General features: G+C 57.8%; 1 protein-coding gene and 3 non-coding genes across 4 annotated transcripts in view; all 4 read right to left on the reverse strand.

Moving 5' to 3' along the window:
* Window positions 1-16,764, reverse strand: part of EIF4G1 (eukaryotic translation initiation factor 4 gamma 1) — a 44,505-nt gene that overhangs the window by 7,005 nt on the left and 20,736 nt on the right. The window contains exons 9-23 of the mRNA XM_065411224.1: window positions 14,757-14,849; window positions 14,324-14,390; window positions 8,224-9,081; window positions 7,913-8,001; window positions 7,350-7,545; window positions 6,330-6,484; window positions 4,678-4,797; window positions 4,205-4,378; window positions 3,921-4,118; window positions 3,407-3,553; window positions 3,069-3,305; window positions 2,558-2,662; window positions 1,404-1,560; window positions 896-996; window positions 59-161 (exon numbers count right to left, since the gene is read on the reverse strand). Coding sequence (XP_065267296.1) covers window positions 59-161; window positions 896-996; window positions 1,404-1,560; window positions 2,558-2,662; window positions 3,069-3,305; window positions 3,407-3,553; window positions 3,921-4,118; window positions 4,205-4,378; window positions 4,678-4,797; window positions 6,330-6,484; window positions 7,350-7,545; window positions 7,913-8,001; window positions 8,224-9,081; window positions 14,324-14,390; window positions 14,757-14,849 — 2,800 coding nt within the window. The remainder of the gene's footprint in view (window positions 1-58; window positions 162-895; window positions 997-1,403; window positions 1,561-2,557; window positions 2,663-3,068; window positions 3,306-3,406; window positions 3,554-3,920; window positions 4,119-4,204; window positions 4,379-4,677; window positions 4,798-6,329; window positions 6,485-7,349; window positions 7,546-7,912; window positions 8,002-8,223; window positions 9,082-14,323; window positions 14,391-14,756; window positions 14,850-16,764) is intronic.
* On the reverse strand, window positions 4,557-4,634 carry LOC135884206 (small nucleolar RNA SNORD66). The gene has a single exon (XR_010561698.1). It is a non-coding gene; the product is annotated as a small nucleolar RNA SNORD66 (small nucleolar RNA).
* Window positions 7,225-7,301, reverse strand: LOC135884204 (small nucleolar RNA SNORD66). Its single transcript, XR_010561696.1, has one exon. It is a non-coding gene; the product is annotated as a small nucleolar RNA SNORD66 (small nucleolar RNA).
* On the reverse strand, window positions 7,767-7,843 carry LOC135884205 (small nucleolar RNA SNORD66). The gene has a single exon (XR_010561697.1). It is a non-coding gene; the product is annotated as a small nucleolar RNA SNORD66 (small nucleolar RNA).

Genomic DNA, 16,764 nt, shown 5'->3' on the forward strand with positions numbered 1-16,764 from the left:
AGACCACCCAGGCACCAGGCTCCCCCCGCCACAGAGCCGGCGAGCACTGCTCACGTACCCGAGTCAGCAGGCTTGGCACCAGATCCCCCGCTGCTGCCCTTCCCCCAGCTCAGACGCCCACCAGGTGCAAACAGCTGATTATTGGAGTCGATGGATCCAGGCTGCACAGAGAGAAACCGACACGGAGCTGGCTCGAGTTGTTTCTTGTCTAGCACTACGCCCCGCCTTCCCCCCGCCGAAAGGAGCTGGCAGACGGTGGGGAGGGAACATGCCAGCGCTCAGGGCTCGGAGCCCAGCCGGGAAAGGCCTTGCCAGACACGCGGCATCCACCCAGAACTGGGCTCCCAGGCTCTTTGGGACCATGCTGCTTGCCCAAGAACCCACGCAGCCTACGGGCAGGCGTCCATGCGCCCCGAATCAAGCTGGCCCTAGATCCTGCAGCAACGCCTCTGATCTGGCACTGCTCTAGTCATTCCACAGCAGCTTCACTTAGTGAGGTTGCTAGGAGGGGGAACAGCATTCGTTATCACTGGCACTATGTGCTCAGCGCTCCTGGGGAAGCAGCCTGGACCGAAGGGTAAGTAGGAGCTGGACTTTTCTGTTGAGATGATCCCCAGCAAAACAGTGAATGTTGGCATTCGGTGTGCCATCTTTAGGTTTCAGAGTTAACACCCAATTGGGCTGAATAGGGCCGGCCATCCGTCTCACAGCTATCGATTCAGGCCGTCTGCAGACATCTACATTGGTTACACGCCAGCACGTTTTCAAAGCTTTATAACCATAAGGACTAGGACCATGTAAAGGAAAATTGAGACTGGAGCCCAGTTCTGTGGCTGAAGAGAGCTCCCTTCCCCCAGACACCACCAACGCCCACCCCCATCCCCACCCCACTCACCTTTGTGATCTTGGTTATCCGGCTGGTGTCAATAGGCCTGTTGCCCTTGCTGATGGGGACAGTGTTCCAGCCATCATCTGCAACCTGGCTCCCTCGCCCACCTGTACGGCACAGGGACAGACCAGGCCAAGGTCACCAGCCACCCCCAGCACCACTGAGAGATACAGACCCCTCACATCACGCTCACAGGGCAGAGCCAGGGCCTGAGGAGCAGGCAGCCCCAGGCCCAGCTGCATAGTTCTCCTGCCCACAGGAACATGGGATCCTGCCCCGGCGGGCGCTCTGGGTCTGCTGGGGCGAGGGCTATCAGCCATCCCCAAAAGCCCCAGGTGGGCGTGTGGAAAGGGTGAACCATTCAAACTGGTCTGTAAATGTCACAGGCCTGAGACCCTGGGAACAGCAGGGTCAAGAGCCCCCCAATCCCAGCACTTGACATGGTTTGCCTGTCCCCCTAGCCAGGGCCATGGGGACTCAGCAAGGTGCTCCAAGAAGCTCACAGGCCTCTCACCTCCAGATGAGGAACCAGGAGGCCCTCTCCTCTTGTCCTGCTTTGACATGAGCTGCTGCACTTTGATGTGCTCCCGATGCTCCTCCATCTCCGCCTCCTTGTGGATCTGGTCGATGGTTTTAGGGCCCTGGTCCCCTCGCCGCGGCACCCAGTTATTCTGCAAAGGGCACGGGGAGAGCGGGGGTTACAGCGGCTGCGGGAGGGGGAAAGGATCCATCGGGCTGTCTACGCACTGCCTTACCCATCTGTGCAGGACTGGAATGGCCAGATGGGGCACGTTGGCATAGGATTCTCCAGCATCCGGCACCCCGCCAGGGGCTCACTCCGCACAGACACGGTTCCACCCACACGCTGCCTCAGCTACCTGCCTTCGAATCCAGAGCCCGTTGCCATCGCAGCCAGGCAATGATTTCCCGCCCCCCCGGCAAGGGGGCAGCCTTCATGGACTCTCTCCAGCTCCACTCACCGGCCCAGACAGCCTCCTGCTGTTTTCCCAGGCCAGTACCAGGTGGCATGCCACCCGCACATCTCTGGAGGGGTGGGGGCTACACAATGCCAACCAACCCAGGGGGAGGTGGGGGGGAGGGAGAGAAGATCTGTGGGTTTGATGGCCACAGCGCTGCTCTATGCCAGACCCGCCGTGCCCCCCTCTGCCTGGCTCTCGGGGTTTGCAGCAGCCTTTGGTGCAGAGAGGTTTAGAATCGGGAGCCTCCCTGCATCAAACAGCTGTTGGAGGGATTCTAGCCCAGGCCCAGAGGCTAGCAGGGGCTGCGTTTGCCACGTGGGACCCCAGCAACAGGGGTCACTAGCTGGGAGCAGAGGTCACGGTACGGGCGTGGATCCCAAAGCCTTTGAGCTGAAGCCCTCCTGCCAGGAAGGGGGCGGGGCACGCACCTTACCCGCCACGGTCATGCCTGTCTATCCAAGAGGCAAGGCTGGCCCCATGGATCCAGGGGGAGGGGAGGGGTGTGGGCTTGACACCCATCTATCCCAAGGCTGGAGGAGGGATGTGTACTTCACCCAACCCAGCAGGGTCATGCCCCCGTCTATCCTGAGGACATGGGGGTGGGGCTGGCACTCATCTACCTGTGTGTGCACGTCCCTTAGCCGGGAGGGTCATGCCCGCCTATCCAGGGGCAAGGCTGGCACCTTACCCGCCTGAGGTCAATCACATCCTGCAGCATGAAGCGAATTCGAGACGACGTTTTCTTCTCCTTAATGATCTTATCCATCTGGTTGAAATACTGATCCATTCTGGGCTGCACGAGGGGAGACAGCGTTACCCCAGTCACCACCATGCCCTCGCCACGCCTGGCATGGCAGCGTGCCAGGGCCCCACGGCTCCCTGCGCTAGGGCTGCGAGCGCAGCATCCCGGGGCACCGGTCGCCTGGGGGAGGCACTGACTCCCCAGCCCCAACAGCTCAGCCCCACACACGCTCCCTGCCCCTCTCCAAAGCCCCCCATAGGCAGCATCAGCAACCCTCCCTGCAATGGGGTGCCAGGGCCAGCATGGCTCTGAAGTCCTAGGCCACTGAGCAAGGTGGAGCAGCCTGTAGGGACAGCTGCTGCCACACGCCCTGCTTTCCGGTGCTCCCTGGCTCTCCTGGGCACCCTGACCGACAGGCCCGGGGCAGGGAAGCTGGGGGGAGAGGGCGGCAGGTTACCTTGGCTTTCTCGAAGTCCAGGTCCTTGCCAATGGTGGTGAGCAGGCGGCACAGGCACTCGAGCGACTCCTCGTCATGGTTCTTGAGCAGCTTGACCACGCAGTCGTGCATGATGGCCTCCGTCAGCATCTTCAGCTTGAAGAGCTCCCCGATGAACTTGATGTTCCCCAGAGAGCGCCTCCTGGCCTTGTCCCGCGCATCGTCCAGCTCCTCCTTCAGGCGAGCCTTCTCCTCCGGCTGTGGGGAGGGGAGGAGAGCGGGGTTTAGCCAGGAGAGCCGCAGCCCGCTGCTCCTGATCCCACCTCGCCCCCCTGCCCCCTGGGAACAGCCCCACTCACGGCAGCAGCGTCGTCCATCTCCTTCTGCTTCTTCTCAAAGATCTCGTCGTCGTCCTTGTCCTTCTCAAACTCCTTCTGGCAACGGTTCAGCAGCAGCTTGCGGAAGTTCACCGTCACCGCCGGCTTGTCAGTCGTGGGGACTTTCAGCTGCAGGGAGGGACGGGACCAGAGATGAGGGGGGGTAATCCCCACCAGGCTGGCCAACCAGCCCTATACCCTCACCCCCCGCAGCCAGTCCTGCTCCAGCCCAACAAGGGGACAGCTGCCAGCTGCACCCCACGCAAGGTGCAGTGTCTGAGCCATTAGAGCTGGGAGCCTGGACTCGTGGCTTCCATCCATCCCCAGCTCTGCCACCTCATATAAATCCCTCTGTTGACCCCCACGGTGCCTCAGTTTCCCCACCTGTAAGATGGGGGTCCCGGCTCCACAAAGGCTCTAAGAGGCTCTGATTTCTGTGGCGGGAAGGTGCCAGGGCACACAGAGCTCGGAGGGGCTGAGCCCTCAGGGCACTCACCCCCATAAGGCAACGGCACATGTTGGCATAGGCAACGGAGAAGTTTGGCTCGGAGATGGCCTTCTCGAAGATGAGGTCAATGACGCCCTTGAGCCGCTCCTCGGTGTCAATGGACAGCTCCGTGACCTGCTTCATCAGCTGCTGGAACATCTGCGGCGTCAGCTTGTTCAGGATGCTACGCACACGCCGGAACAGGTCCTGCAGGGACGCCCCAGACACGGTGAGTGAGAGCCAGCCCCATCCGCCCCAAGCCCCCTCGCTTCCCACAGCTCCTCCATACCGACCTGCGTCTTGATGTTGTCAGGATCCTCCTCCTCGGCAGCCCGCTTGCTGGTGGGCTTCCAGGCCTTCTCAGCCTTGTTGAGCTTGATGTCCTCGTTCAGGGACACCGTGGCAATGATTTTCCGGGGCTCTTTCCTCTGGCTCTGCTGCGAGCGGCGTGGGCCCAACCCTGCGGGCTGAGGAGGAGGAAGAGGAGACATCAGCACTTCCCTTCTCATCTCCCCACATGCCACTGTCAGGCAGACTCGGGGCTTTGCACCCCATGCAATGGGTCTGTATCCAGCTCCCAAGCTGGGGAGCCCCCACTGTAAGAACAAGCCAGATGGGCCGATGGCACCAGCACAGGCTCCTGGGCCAGTTCAGATCCTCGGTTCCATCACAGAGCATCAGTGGCCCAGACACGATGGCACAAACAGGAGATCATCATGCAGGAAGCAGGAAGGAGGCTGAGGCTGGTGACCTTTGAAGCACTTACCGGTCCCCGGTTGCCCATGGACGGACGGCCCAGGTTGGCAAAGGAAGGGGTGAAGTCAGGGCCGCAGTTCATCCCACTTAGGCGGATGGGGTCCAGCGGTCGCATAGGCGTTTTATTCACCTGCAAGTCAGAAGGGAGGGGAGGGGGGGAAACCCACTGAGAATTCCCAGTCTGCTGGGCTGAAGGCAGAGCCAGGCCCCATTGGCAAGCTACATCCTCAGGCTGCCCAGTGGAGAAGGGTCACTGCAGTAGAGGGGGCAATGCCAGGAGGGGAGCAGGGCACCCAGAAGGCTCAGGCCATATAGCTCTACCAGGGCCCAGTGGGAGCGCAGCAAGGAAAATGGCTGGATCACATTCTCATAAGAACGTCCAGGCTGGATCAGACCAAAGGTCCATCTAGCCCAGTATCCTGTCTTTCGACAGTGGCCAATGCCAGGTGCCCCAGAGGGAATGAACAGAACAGGTCATCATCAAGTGATCCACCCCTGTCGCCCATTCCCAGCTTCTGGCAAACAGAGGCTAGGGACACCATTCCTGCCCATCCTGGCTAATAGCCATTGATGGACCTGTCCTCCATGAACTTATCTAGCTCTTTTTGAACCCTGTTAGTGTCTTGGCCTTCACAACATCCCCTGGCAAAGAGTTCCACAGATTGACTGTACGTTGTGTGAAGAAATACTTCCTTATCTTTGTTTTAAACCTGCTGCCTATTTACTTCATTTGGTGACCCCTAGTTCTTGTGTTATGAGGAGTAAATAACACTTCCTCCACACCAGTCATGATTTTATAGACCTCTATCATATCCCCCGTTAGTCATTTCTTTTCCGAGCTGTCCCAGACTTGTTAATCTCTCCTCACATGGAAGCTGTTCCATACCCCTAATCATTTTTGTTGTCCTTCTCTGTACTTTTTCCAATTCCAATATATCTTTTTAGAGATGGGGCGACCACATCTGCACGCGGTATTCAAGATGTGGGCGTACCATGGATTTATAGAGAGACAATAGGATATTTTCTGTCTTATTATCTATCCCTTTCTTAATGATTCCCAACATTCTGTTCACTTTTTTGCCTGCCGCTGCAAACTGATTGGATGTTTTCAGAGAACTATCCACAATGACTCCAAGAGCTCTCTCAAGTGGTAACAGCTAATTTAAACCCCATTATTTTGTACGTACAGTTGGGGTTGTTTTCCAACGTGCATTACTTTGCATTTATCAACATTCTCTTCTCCCACAGCAAGGGGAGATGGCACGGATGGGACAACTCCAAGGGAAGGCACCTCTGGCATGTCTCAGCCAAGGAGCTGCTGTGGTTTGTACAGTGCCCCAGGCAGGGTCAGAAGCAGCAAGTGAGGCTCTGCCCATTCCAGACTGGGCACTTTTCTCAGCTGCCCAGCACCACGTGCCCGAGTGCACCGGATGACTTCAGAACAGCTACTGGCCCAGTGGGTATCACCTCTATTTCCACTGGGATCTGATCCAGGACATGGCAATGCCCATTCCCAGTGCCCATCCCGCCACCCAAGCTACTTGGGTCTCATGCTCTGGCCACAGCAGAGTCCACAGAGAGACCAAGCATGGAAGTAAGAGCGGTTAGTGGCATTTCCCCCATCTGGTGGTAAGCTCGCGCCGGTAGATCCAGGGTCCTCACCAGTCTGGTGGTGGCACTGACCTTGTCCAGCACCACATCGCTGATCTGGGGCAGCCCCTCGGGTTTCTGCATGCTGGCGAAGATGAACTGGAAGCCCAGCAGGAATTCCCGGTCGTATCTCTTCTTCTCCTCTGGGTTCAGGGGCTTCCATTGTTCTGTGGCGGAGGAAAGGAGACCACCCTGAAAAACCACATCCCTCCCAGCCACAGCCCACACCCAGGGGACGTCGCAAGGCGGGAAGAAGGGGCAGAGAAGAAGCAGGCAAGGCAGGGAGAGAGGAGCAGCCCCACACGGCAGGCACTGAGCGGTACTGGCCCCAGCCCGGCCCCAGGGGCCCCCTGCAGTGGGAGGAAGGTCACGCCTGGCTCAGTGGTGACACTGCCAGTCTCTGCCCACCACCCTGATGTAAGGGGATGTGGGAAGTCAAGCCCACATCAACCCAACATGGCAGATGCAGATCCTTGTGCCGTGACAGCCTATCAGGAGGCTCCACAACAGGGCAGCCTCACATACCGCAGAGGGGCAGCCAGCGGGCAAAGCCTGCAGGCCACAGGGCATGCTGGGACCAGCAGCTCTTCCAGCTCCCCGACGTGCAGGGCTGGCATCACCCCTTGGGTTCCGGCGTCTGCAGGACCCAACCTGCAGCCTAAGCCTGAAGCTCCTGCCCTGCCCGAAGACCCACTGTCCTCCAGCGCCCACTGGACTAGCAGGTTGTGAATGGATCTGCCCCCCCAGTTCCAGTCTGCGCTAGGTGCTAGTGGGCCCTGCTGGGGTCGAGTCTCTGCAGAAGCCGGCGAGCCAGGACAGTGACCAAGGGGACGTGAAAGCCAAGAGCAGTGAAAGTCAGCGGGACGACCGGCGCGCGCTCCCGGCACCCCACCAGTGCAACCCCTGCCTGCTCAGATCCTCAGTTCCATCACAGAGCGTCAGTGGCCCAGACACGATGGCTCATAGCGGATGTCATCACAGTAGGCTGGGCCGATCCGAGCGCAAGAAGGAAGCAATGAGCAGGACACCTACTTTGGCTGAAGGAAGGCTCACCTTCCTTGTACTGGTACTTCTGATCTGCAGCCTTGAGCTTTTCCGGATCCAACTTGTCCTCCTTCTCTTCCCAGGTCTCCTCCGTCTCCTCCTGGGGGCACGCTGGGGCGGCCTCCTTGGGCTCAGGGACTGGGGGCTTGTTCTCCACCTCAGAGGCACCATCGCTGATCTGAGACTTCCAGTGAAAGGAGCCAGCAAGACAAGAAGTGAGCGAGGAACCCAGCCAGACCCTCCCAAGACCCTGGAAACGTACTCAGGGCCCCCAGGATACCCCGTCCCATAGCAGCCCCTAGTGCAGAGAGCTCCCAGTTAGAGGGAGCGCTAGGCACACAACTACCCCATGCCCTGAAGCCCTGGCCCTGCTGGGGGGAGCCCTGGAACCCGGACTCCCTGCTGCAACTCAGATCCTCAGTTCCATCACGGTGCATCAGTGGCCCAGACACGATGGCACTAACAGGAGCTCATCACGAGAGGCAGCAGCCCTGGGCGGTGCGGGGGTGGGAACGCGGCGCCAATGCTGGCTCAGAAGACCACACACCCACCTCTTTAAAGGCATCCAGCAGGTCGCCCACGGCTTCCTTCTTGTTGAGCTCCTTCATTTTCCGCTTTTTCTTTGGCACCGACACGGCGACTGGAGGGGAGAGGTGGGAAAGTGAGACCCTGGCCCCGCAAGGGGCAGAGAGATACGTGCCCCGGCCCCCCCTCCAATGAAAAAACAAACAAACCACATTTTGATCCCCTCCCCCTGCAGTACAGGGAGAGATTCCCCTGCTCCTCTGGAGCTTCCTGCTCCAGGAGCCCCCATCCTTAGCTCAGAAGTGCCCCTCCCCCCCAGCCCCCCCAGCCCCCCCACCTTGCATGATCTCCTCGGAGCTCTGGGAAAGAGGCGCTTCCAACGGGGAATTCTGCTCTAGTGCTTCTAGGGGCTCCTCGCACTCCTCTTCTTCCTCCTGTTCCTCCTCCTCCTCCTCCTCCGCAGGGGGGGAGGCTGGGATGGCCGGCTCCTCTGCCTTAACCTCCTCGGGTTCCGAGATGGGGCTGACGTCCGACTCCGGCTGCGCCATTGGCTCGTCGGCCTCCTGCTTGCCAGGTACCTCCAGCCCGTTGGGCAGCACCAGCTCCTCTGGCTGGGCAACAGGAGACTCCACGACTGGCTCTGGCTGGCACACAGGTGGCTCGGCCACTGGCTCTGGCGTTTCCTCCAAGACTCCATTGGATTCAACAACAGCCTCGCTGGAGGCCTCTTCCTGGGGGGGCGGGGGGCTGGGGGGAGCAGCAGGCTTAGCTGGCAGCTCCTCCTCCAGGGGCACCTCCTCCGGGGGTGCCACCTCCACGGGTGCCACCTCCTCCATTGGTGCCACCTCCTCTTGTGTTTCTACCAGCACCGGTTGGGCAGGGGGTTCCAGGACAGGGGTGGCAGCTGCCTCCTCCTGGGGCTCTGTGTCCAAGGCAGGGGCTTCCTCGGGCTGCTCCATGCCCCCTGGCACTGTAGTGGTGGCTTGAAGAGGTTCGTGTGTGTCTGCAGGAGCCTCAGCCAGCTCCGCTTTAGTGTCCACGTCCACTGGGCTCTCCAGCGGCACCAGCGGCACCGGGGCCAGCAGCACAGGCTCTACCTCGGCGATCAGGGGAGGCGGGGGAGACGGGGACGCTGATTTACTTGGCTCTAGGGAGACAGGTTTACTTACAACCGGGACAGGCTTTGGGCGGTCATCTGCAAAGAAGGGAGACAGGGCGTTAGCGGTGCCCAGGGAAAGCCCGCCTCCCTGGGCCAATCCGTCGAGCTGGGGGCACAGGTGGGCTATTGGGGGCCAACTGGCTGCCACAGACGAGGGAGGGGCTCAGGGTCACGGGGGGAAGCCAAGGAAGCAGGGTTGGGTGAAGCACCCGACAAAGGCGGAAGAACAAAGGAGCCAGTGAGAGGAGCAGGAAGAGACAGGAGGAAACAGCAGCTAGGAGGAGGAGGAGGAAGAACAGAGGGCAAATGTCTATGGAGACGAAGGAAGGTCCTGCCCCACAGGAGCAAGGGGGTTGCAGCAGACAGGAGAGATCAGGCATCAAGGGGCTGAACTGCTAACAAATACACCCGCAGTCAGCGACTGTGCTGGAGCACAGCACGCAGGAGACTGGGCTCTAAAGAGGCACTGGAGTGAAGCTGGGAATCACATACAAGGCTTCAGTGCCACATCAGATCACAAGAGCGGCCACACTGGGTCAGACCATGGGCCATTATGCCCTGTCTCCGACAGTCGCCCACACCACAGCTTCAAGGGGAGTGTACAGAACAGAGCAATTATGAAGTGATCCACTCATCTTCCTCTCCTGCTTCTGATAATCAGAGGATTAGGGTCACCCAGAGCATGGAGCTGCATCTCTGACCATCTTGGCTAATAGCCATTGATAGACCTGTCCTCCAGTTTTGTTTTGTTTTTGAACCCAGTTACACTTTTGGCCATAACATCCAGTGGCAATGAGTTCCACAGGTTAATTGCACATAGTGTGAAGGAATACTTCCTCTTGTTTGTATAAACTCACTGCCTATCAATTGCATCGGGTGACCCCTCGTTTTTGTAGGGTGTGAAATGGTAAATAACACTTCCCTATTCACTTTCTCCACCCCATTCATGATTTTAGAGACCTCTGTCTTATCCCTCCTTGGTCATCTTTTTTCTATGCTGCCTAATCCCTTTAGTCTCTCCTCGTATGGAAGCTGGTCCATACCTCTAATCATTGTTTGTTTCCCCTCCACTATATCCTCTGGACACAGTATTCAAGGTGTGAACACACCATGGATTTATATAGAGGCATTATATTTTCTGTCTTATTTTCTATCCCTTTCCTAATAGTTCTTAACTGCTCACCTTTTTGACCACTGCTGTGCATTGTGCAGTAGTTTTCAAAGAACTATCTACGGTGACTCCAAGATCTCTTTGAGTGGTAACAAGAAAAGAACAGTGTAGTTCCCCTTTTTAAAGTTAAATGTTACTACGGTGGGTATACGTATAGCTGGGATTATTTTTTTCAATGTGCATTACTTTGCACTTATCAACATTGAATTTCATCCCCGTCACCCAGTTTTGTGAGAGCTTCTAATTCCTTGCAGGCAGCTTTGGACACGAATGATTTTGTATCATCTGCAAACTTTGCCACTTCACCGTCTGCTCCTTCTTCCAGATCGTTAATGAAAATGTTGAACAGCACTGGTCCCAGTGCAGATCCTTGGGGGACCCTGCTGTTCACCTCTCTCCACTGTGAAAACTGACCATTTATTTCTACCCTTTGTCTCCTATCTTTCAACCAGTTACTGATCCATGAGAGGACCATCCCCCTTATCCCACAGCTACTTAGTTTCCTTAAGAGCCTTGGTGCGTGACCTTGTTAAAGGGTTTCTGAAAATCCACATACACTGTCAACTGGATCCCCCGATCCACGTTTGGTAACTCCCTCAAAGAATTCTGATAGATTGGTGAGGCATGACTTCCCTTTATAAAAGCCGTGTTGACTCTCCCCCAACAAATCATGTTCATCTATGCGTCCGATAGTTCCCAGAGTGATGCAATGTTCATCTAGGTGTCTGATAATTCCCAGCTACTTGGCCAAATGCCTCTGGTAGAGGGCACAAATATGCTTGCTCGCCCTGGGCACTAAAATGCCTAGTTAGGACTCTGCCCCAGGGCCTCCACCCCCAGACTATTTACTGGGTTGTGATAAGCCATAAACATTTACAAGTGACTGTTGCGTTATTTCACTGGAGGTCAGACTTGCGGGGTGTCATTGCCGGGATGCACTCTTGCTGACATGCTCAAAGAATTCTAATAGATAAGCAAGGCACAACTTTTCCCCTGCAGACTTGGGCTGATTGTCTGCATCGTCGCAGGATCCTGTAAGTGTCTTATCCGTCTTTTATCTTTTCACCCCACTACTGTATCCACCATAGTAACATTTAACTTTAAAAAAGGGAACTACACAGGAATGAGGATGGTAGTTAGAGGGAAATTAAAAAGAGAACAAAGGTAAAATGCCTGCAAGCAGCATGGAGACAACTTTCAAAACACCTTAATAGAGGCTCAGACTAAATGTATACCCCAAATTAAAAATAAATAAATAAAATCAAATCCCAGTGAGAAAAACAGGGAGGGAGGGATAGCTCAGTGGTTCAAGCATTGGCCTGCTAAACCCAGGGTTGTGAGTTCAATCCTTGAGGGGGCCACTTTGGGATCTGGGGCAAAAATCAGTACTTGGTCCTGCTAGTGAAGGCAGGGGGCTGGACTCAATGACCTTTCGAGATCCCTTCCAGTTCTATGAGATAGGTATATCTCCATATACAAAATAAAAATAAAAAAAGCAGCACAAACTCTGGCAAGTAAAATGTAAAAGTATAAGAAGTCTGGCCAGGAAAGAATTTGAGAAGCAACTGGCTAAAGATGCAAAAAACAAGTGCGTGAGAAGCAGGAAGCCTGCCAAACAGTCAGACACCAGATGTGTTAAAGCAGCACTCAAGGAAGACAAGGTCATTGCAGAGAAGCTAACTGAATTCTTTGCATCAGTCTTCACCACAGAGGATCTGGCGGAAGATGCCCCAAAAGGATAGCTCTGATGTGGGTAACAAATCTAAAGCACCGTCCCAAATTGATGTGCCAGTAGGAGACGTTTAAGACCAGATTACTGTTTAGTTTATCTGTGAGTCACCAGGACCAGATGGGATTCACCCAAGAGATCTGAAGGAACTCAAATGAAATTGCGGAACTACTGTCTGTAACATGTAACCTATCACTGAAATCACCTCTGTACCAGATGATGAAGGTAGCTAATATAGTGCTGATTTTTAAACCGGGCTCCAGAGGAGACCCCGGCTGTTACGCCGAACTTCAGCACTGGACAAATTGGTAGAAACCAGACTCTGCAGGGAAAAGCTGTGCCTTGCTAATCTATTAGATTTCTTTGAGCACATCGGCAATGACACCCCACAAGTCTGACCTCTAGTGAAACAACACAACAGTCACTTAGACCAGTGGTTCTCAACCCTTCTGGGCTCAGGACCCACTTGTAAATGCCTATGGCTTGTCACGACCCAGTAAATAGTCTGGGGGTGGAGGCCCTGGGGCAGAGCCGTACCTAGGCATTTTAGCACCCAGGGCCTGCAAGCATGCAGGAGGGAGAGGGGGGCGCGGCGCACAGACCGCCCCATTTTTTGGTTGCGCCCCCCCAACCGAGACAGGCTGGGTGGCCTGCTGCGATGAGTCGGGGGCGGAGGTGGTGGTCCCTCCCTGAGCCCCGCCGTGCAGGGCTGGCCCAAGCCACCTGGCGTTGCCAGCCCGAGCCACCCCCATGGCTTTGCCCCTTGGGTAGCTGACCTGCTTGCTCCACCCTGGTTACAGCCCTGCCCTGGGGTGGTTTCGGTTGGATCCTGCACCCTGGTGGGGTTGGGTCCTGCCCCGGCACTCACACCACAGTGGCAGTTCCTGCAGCTCCTGTGCTGTGGGGCTGCCTGGGCTTGGCTCTCTGCTCCGGGCATTGCAACCTCCGGGGTTGCAGCAACACTCAGGCTTGGCCCCGCCCCCCGACTGGACCAAATGTGCGAGAGTGGAGTTGTGACCTGGCTCACTGGGTTGCAGTGCCACTCACTCAAATTTGGCCTACCCAGGATCCCGTCGTCATGACGGCTGGGCTAACCCTGCGTGTCACTGGAACCCGAGAGGTTGCAGTGCCTGGAGCAGGGAGGCGAGCCCAGTCAGCCCCATGGGACAGGGACCCCAGGAGCTGCCACGCAACCCTTTGAAACATTCTGGTTGAGAACTCCTGACACAGACAAATCACTAAGCATTCCCGGAGGTGGGGCAGGACAAGGGGCCCAACAGCAGGATGAGGGAGTGGAAACGAGTGAGAATTGTCTGGGGTGGGTTTGGATAACTCCGTGAAATCAAGACTTATTGGCTTCTCAGCACTGGAAGAGGCACCCTGAGCATGGAATGGTTCTAGCATCTAGGTAGGAATGTCAGACTAATGGCAGCAGGAGCTACAAGTGGCCACAGGGTTCGTATATATCCAGGCAGGCCCAGCCAGACAAGAGTCATGGTGACCCTGAGCTAGGAGGCCCGGCCGAGATCACAAAGGGTCCAAAGTGATCAGAAACAGGCAGAAAGGGACAGAAAGACTCAGCTCAGGAAACCACAGCTGATCTCTGAGGGGGAATAACCTGAAATCCAGACCTGCGGCCAGGGCGTAGGAGAAGCTGAGAGAGACCTGGCTTCCCACCATACCAGTTTGCCATGGGACATGGGCACAAAGAAGAGAGGTTGATGCCAGTTTGAGCTCCATACACTGAGCACCCCTGTGCTGGAGCTGGGAGGGCCTGGTCCCTCTCCACACCACTCGAGGGATACCCTGCCCTAGGGGAAGGAGTTCACAGAGTTGGAGAGGCTGAGCCTGGAGCAGAGATGGAGAGCGTTGGGTGTGCTGAGCCTGCATGAGTCTAACCACCCGACAGGCAGTAAACCCCAAGGAGGGGGGCTCCAGGCAAATGGAGTGACACTAAGAAAGGGGGGATTCTAGGCTGAGTCTTAGGGAGAACGGCCTCCCAGGTAAGGCACGTGGGGCTGGAGCATCGACTGCCCAGAGAAGGGGCAGGAGCCACATCGCTTGGGACACTGAACTAGCCTGAGTGCAATGCTGCAGGGACCAATCCTGCCACAGGCTCAGGGCAGGGCCCCCAAGTTCCACAAGAGGAAACCCCTCACCGGCCTCCAAGGAGTTAAGGAGCTTCTCCCACCCTCACCCCAACAGCTCCACCTGCAGGGAGTCACAGCCAGGGAGAGAGCAACAGGCCGCAAGTGGGGGACAGTCACCCCAGCCCTTCAGCCGCCTGGCTGCTCTCCTGCTCCTGCCCCAGGTCACACACTGGCCGCAGGCAGCCGATTCTCTCCGTCCGGCATCCCTACCCCAGCCCGGACACCCACCTGGCCGGACAATAACTGCTACGTGGGGCATCTCTCCATTGGCCTGTGGCTCCAAACCGCTTCCAGGCTGTGGAACAGAAGCACGTGAAGGGTTAATGAGTGCCCTTCCCCCACACCTCTCCACACACACACTACTAACTTAAGTCGGTCTAACTACGTCACTCACTGGTGTGGATTTTTCACGCTCCTGAGTGGGACAACTACCCCCTATCGGGGAGGTAGGAGCGCCCACGCCGAAGGGAGACGTTCTCCTGACGATGTAGGTAGCGTCTTCATATAAGCGCTACAGCAGCGCAGCTACACCCGTGCAGTGTCGTAAGTGTACACAAGCCCTTAAACTCACAGCCACATACCACCCCGCCCTAGAGAAGGAACATGCAGGGCCCATCACTTGTGGTGGGGGGTGCGGGGGAGCTAGGGAGGGGCCTCTTACCTGAGGAGGGGTGGGGGTGGAGGAGGTCCTTGCTCCAGACATGATTTCTTCGGTGATGTCTTTGCCGCCCTGGTTCGGATCTCGTATCCGGATCTGCCAATATAAGCGAGGCAGAGCAGCAGTTAGTGGGGGGAGGAGGGGGCACACTCCCCCTTCTCCCCCCCCCCCCACCCCGTTGGCAGGGTGAAGGGAGGGGCACACACTTCCCAAAGCAAGGGACATGCTGGCAGCAGGGCACAGCTAACCAGCTCATGCCACTCCAGGCTGCCCTGCACCCCAGCCCCAACCCCCACTGCATGTACAGTGCAGCCAGGCGGAGGCCTCTTGGGGAACCTGCTCCAGGACAGAGCTGCCTGTCAGGCAGTGAGCCCCCTGCACACCCCAGGGCCAGGACAGCCCGTACCTGATCCCCAAGCAGCTGGGTGGGGAGCAGGTCAGGCCAGGCAGGAAGGGGAAGTTTGTTTAGCTTCCGGTGGGCTGCTGTAGCCACGTGGAGCGCAGCACTCACCCCGCTCCAACACGCGCTCGGCTGGGACCTCACACAGCCCATGGCAGGGGGCCAGCGCCGCCACAGCCAGCTGCCATTTCACTCCCGCTTGCTCGGCACATTCCCCAGCTCCCCCCTCCCACAGAGGCCAGGCCAGGAGGAAACGGCTCCTCCTGCCCCAGAGCAGCCAGGATGGGACTTCGGCCGCTGGAGGGGGAGTAGCCAGGCCAAGGGCAGGGGGAGGAAGGCACTTAGCAGCAGCCTGTGAGGTCACAGAGGATCTGTCTGGCAGCCAATGGCAGAGCAGCCCTCCTGGTGCGCTGGGTACATCAGTTCAGCACCAGCTGGGCCCCACAGAAGCCACCCCACACCCCCAGGGAAGGAGAGACCAGCAGCCCCAGCCAAGACAGCAAACCCCTACCCAGTACAGCCTGGTATCTCCCCCCACTTGGGCAGTGGGATAGTCCAGGCATCTCTACTCCCCCCTGCACACACACCCTCCACTTGGGCAGTGGGACAGTCCAAGCATCTCCCCGCTCCACACCCTACCCCAGCAGGGCCCTGGGACAGTCCTGACATTCTGATTGCATGAGACAAGGGGGTGTCACAATGCTCAGGGAACTGAGCGCCCCCATTGGCTGAACACTCCACTGCATCTGCCCTGGCGTCTCATGCCCCTGCCCTGCCTGTAACCCAGGGTGAGAGCCCTTCGGGCAGCGGTGGGACCCCAGGCCCTCAGCCTGTAAGGGACAACCCTGCCCTGGAACCTGGCAGGGGGCCGGGCAAGACAAGCCGGGTTCTATGAGTCTTCACCCTGCCTGCGAGGGGTGCAGCGACCCCCTGAGAACATCCCACCCCCTGCATGGCAGACATCCCCACTGCTGCCAGGGCAGTCACTCCAAGCCACATGGCAGCTACCTACCCCAAGGGCCCAGCAGGGCACCCCAACCCTCCCTGAGGACACAGTGCTATTCTACTCCTCCTGGTCCTGCAATAGCGCCCCCCCTCCCACCTCCACCCAGTGCAGCGTGCACCACACTCTAAGCCACCCATGCCTACCAGCCTCAGCCTCGCTGCAGAGGGGTGCCTGTGTGGAGAATGTAGGTTGGGATCCATGGTCTCTGCTATGCCCCTCGGGGCAGGGCAGAATGTGGGTCACCTCTGCCCTAGCTGCATGGAGACCCCAAAACTGCACCATGGTCCCTGGGAATGGCCCAGTCCCCACAACAGATCTGACACCCGCACACCACAGATCCCCTGGCCGGCACCCCACCCCCCAGCACTGCAGTGGGAATTCTGCCTCCCATAACAGGCAGAGCAGGCTGCCCCTGGCACAGACAGCTCTTCCCCCCCATCCAACGTGGGCTGACGCAGAGACAGCTCCAACAGGCACAGGTGCCTCTTCCCTGCCAGGCTGCCAAGGTGGCCTGCTTCTGCCACAGCATCACGGTGCACAGCCTGGGCAGATGGGGCTCCCGGCAAAGCAGGATCCCCTCATACGTCCCACTCCACAGCAGCACA

Source organism: Emys orbicularis, chromosome 9, assembly GCF_028017835.1.
Source record: "Emys orbicularis isolate rEmyOrb1 chromosome 9, rEmyOrb1.hap1, whole genome shotgun sequence".
Taxonomy (NCBI): Eukaryota; Metazoa; Chordata; order Testudines; family Emydidae; genus Emys; species Emys orbicularis.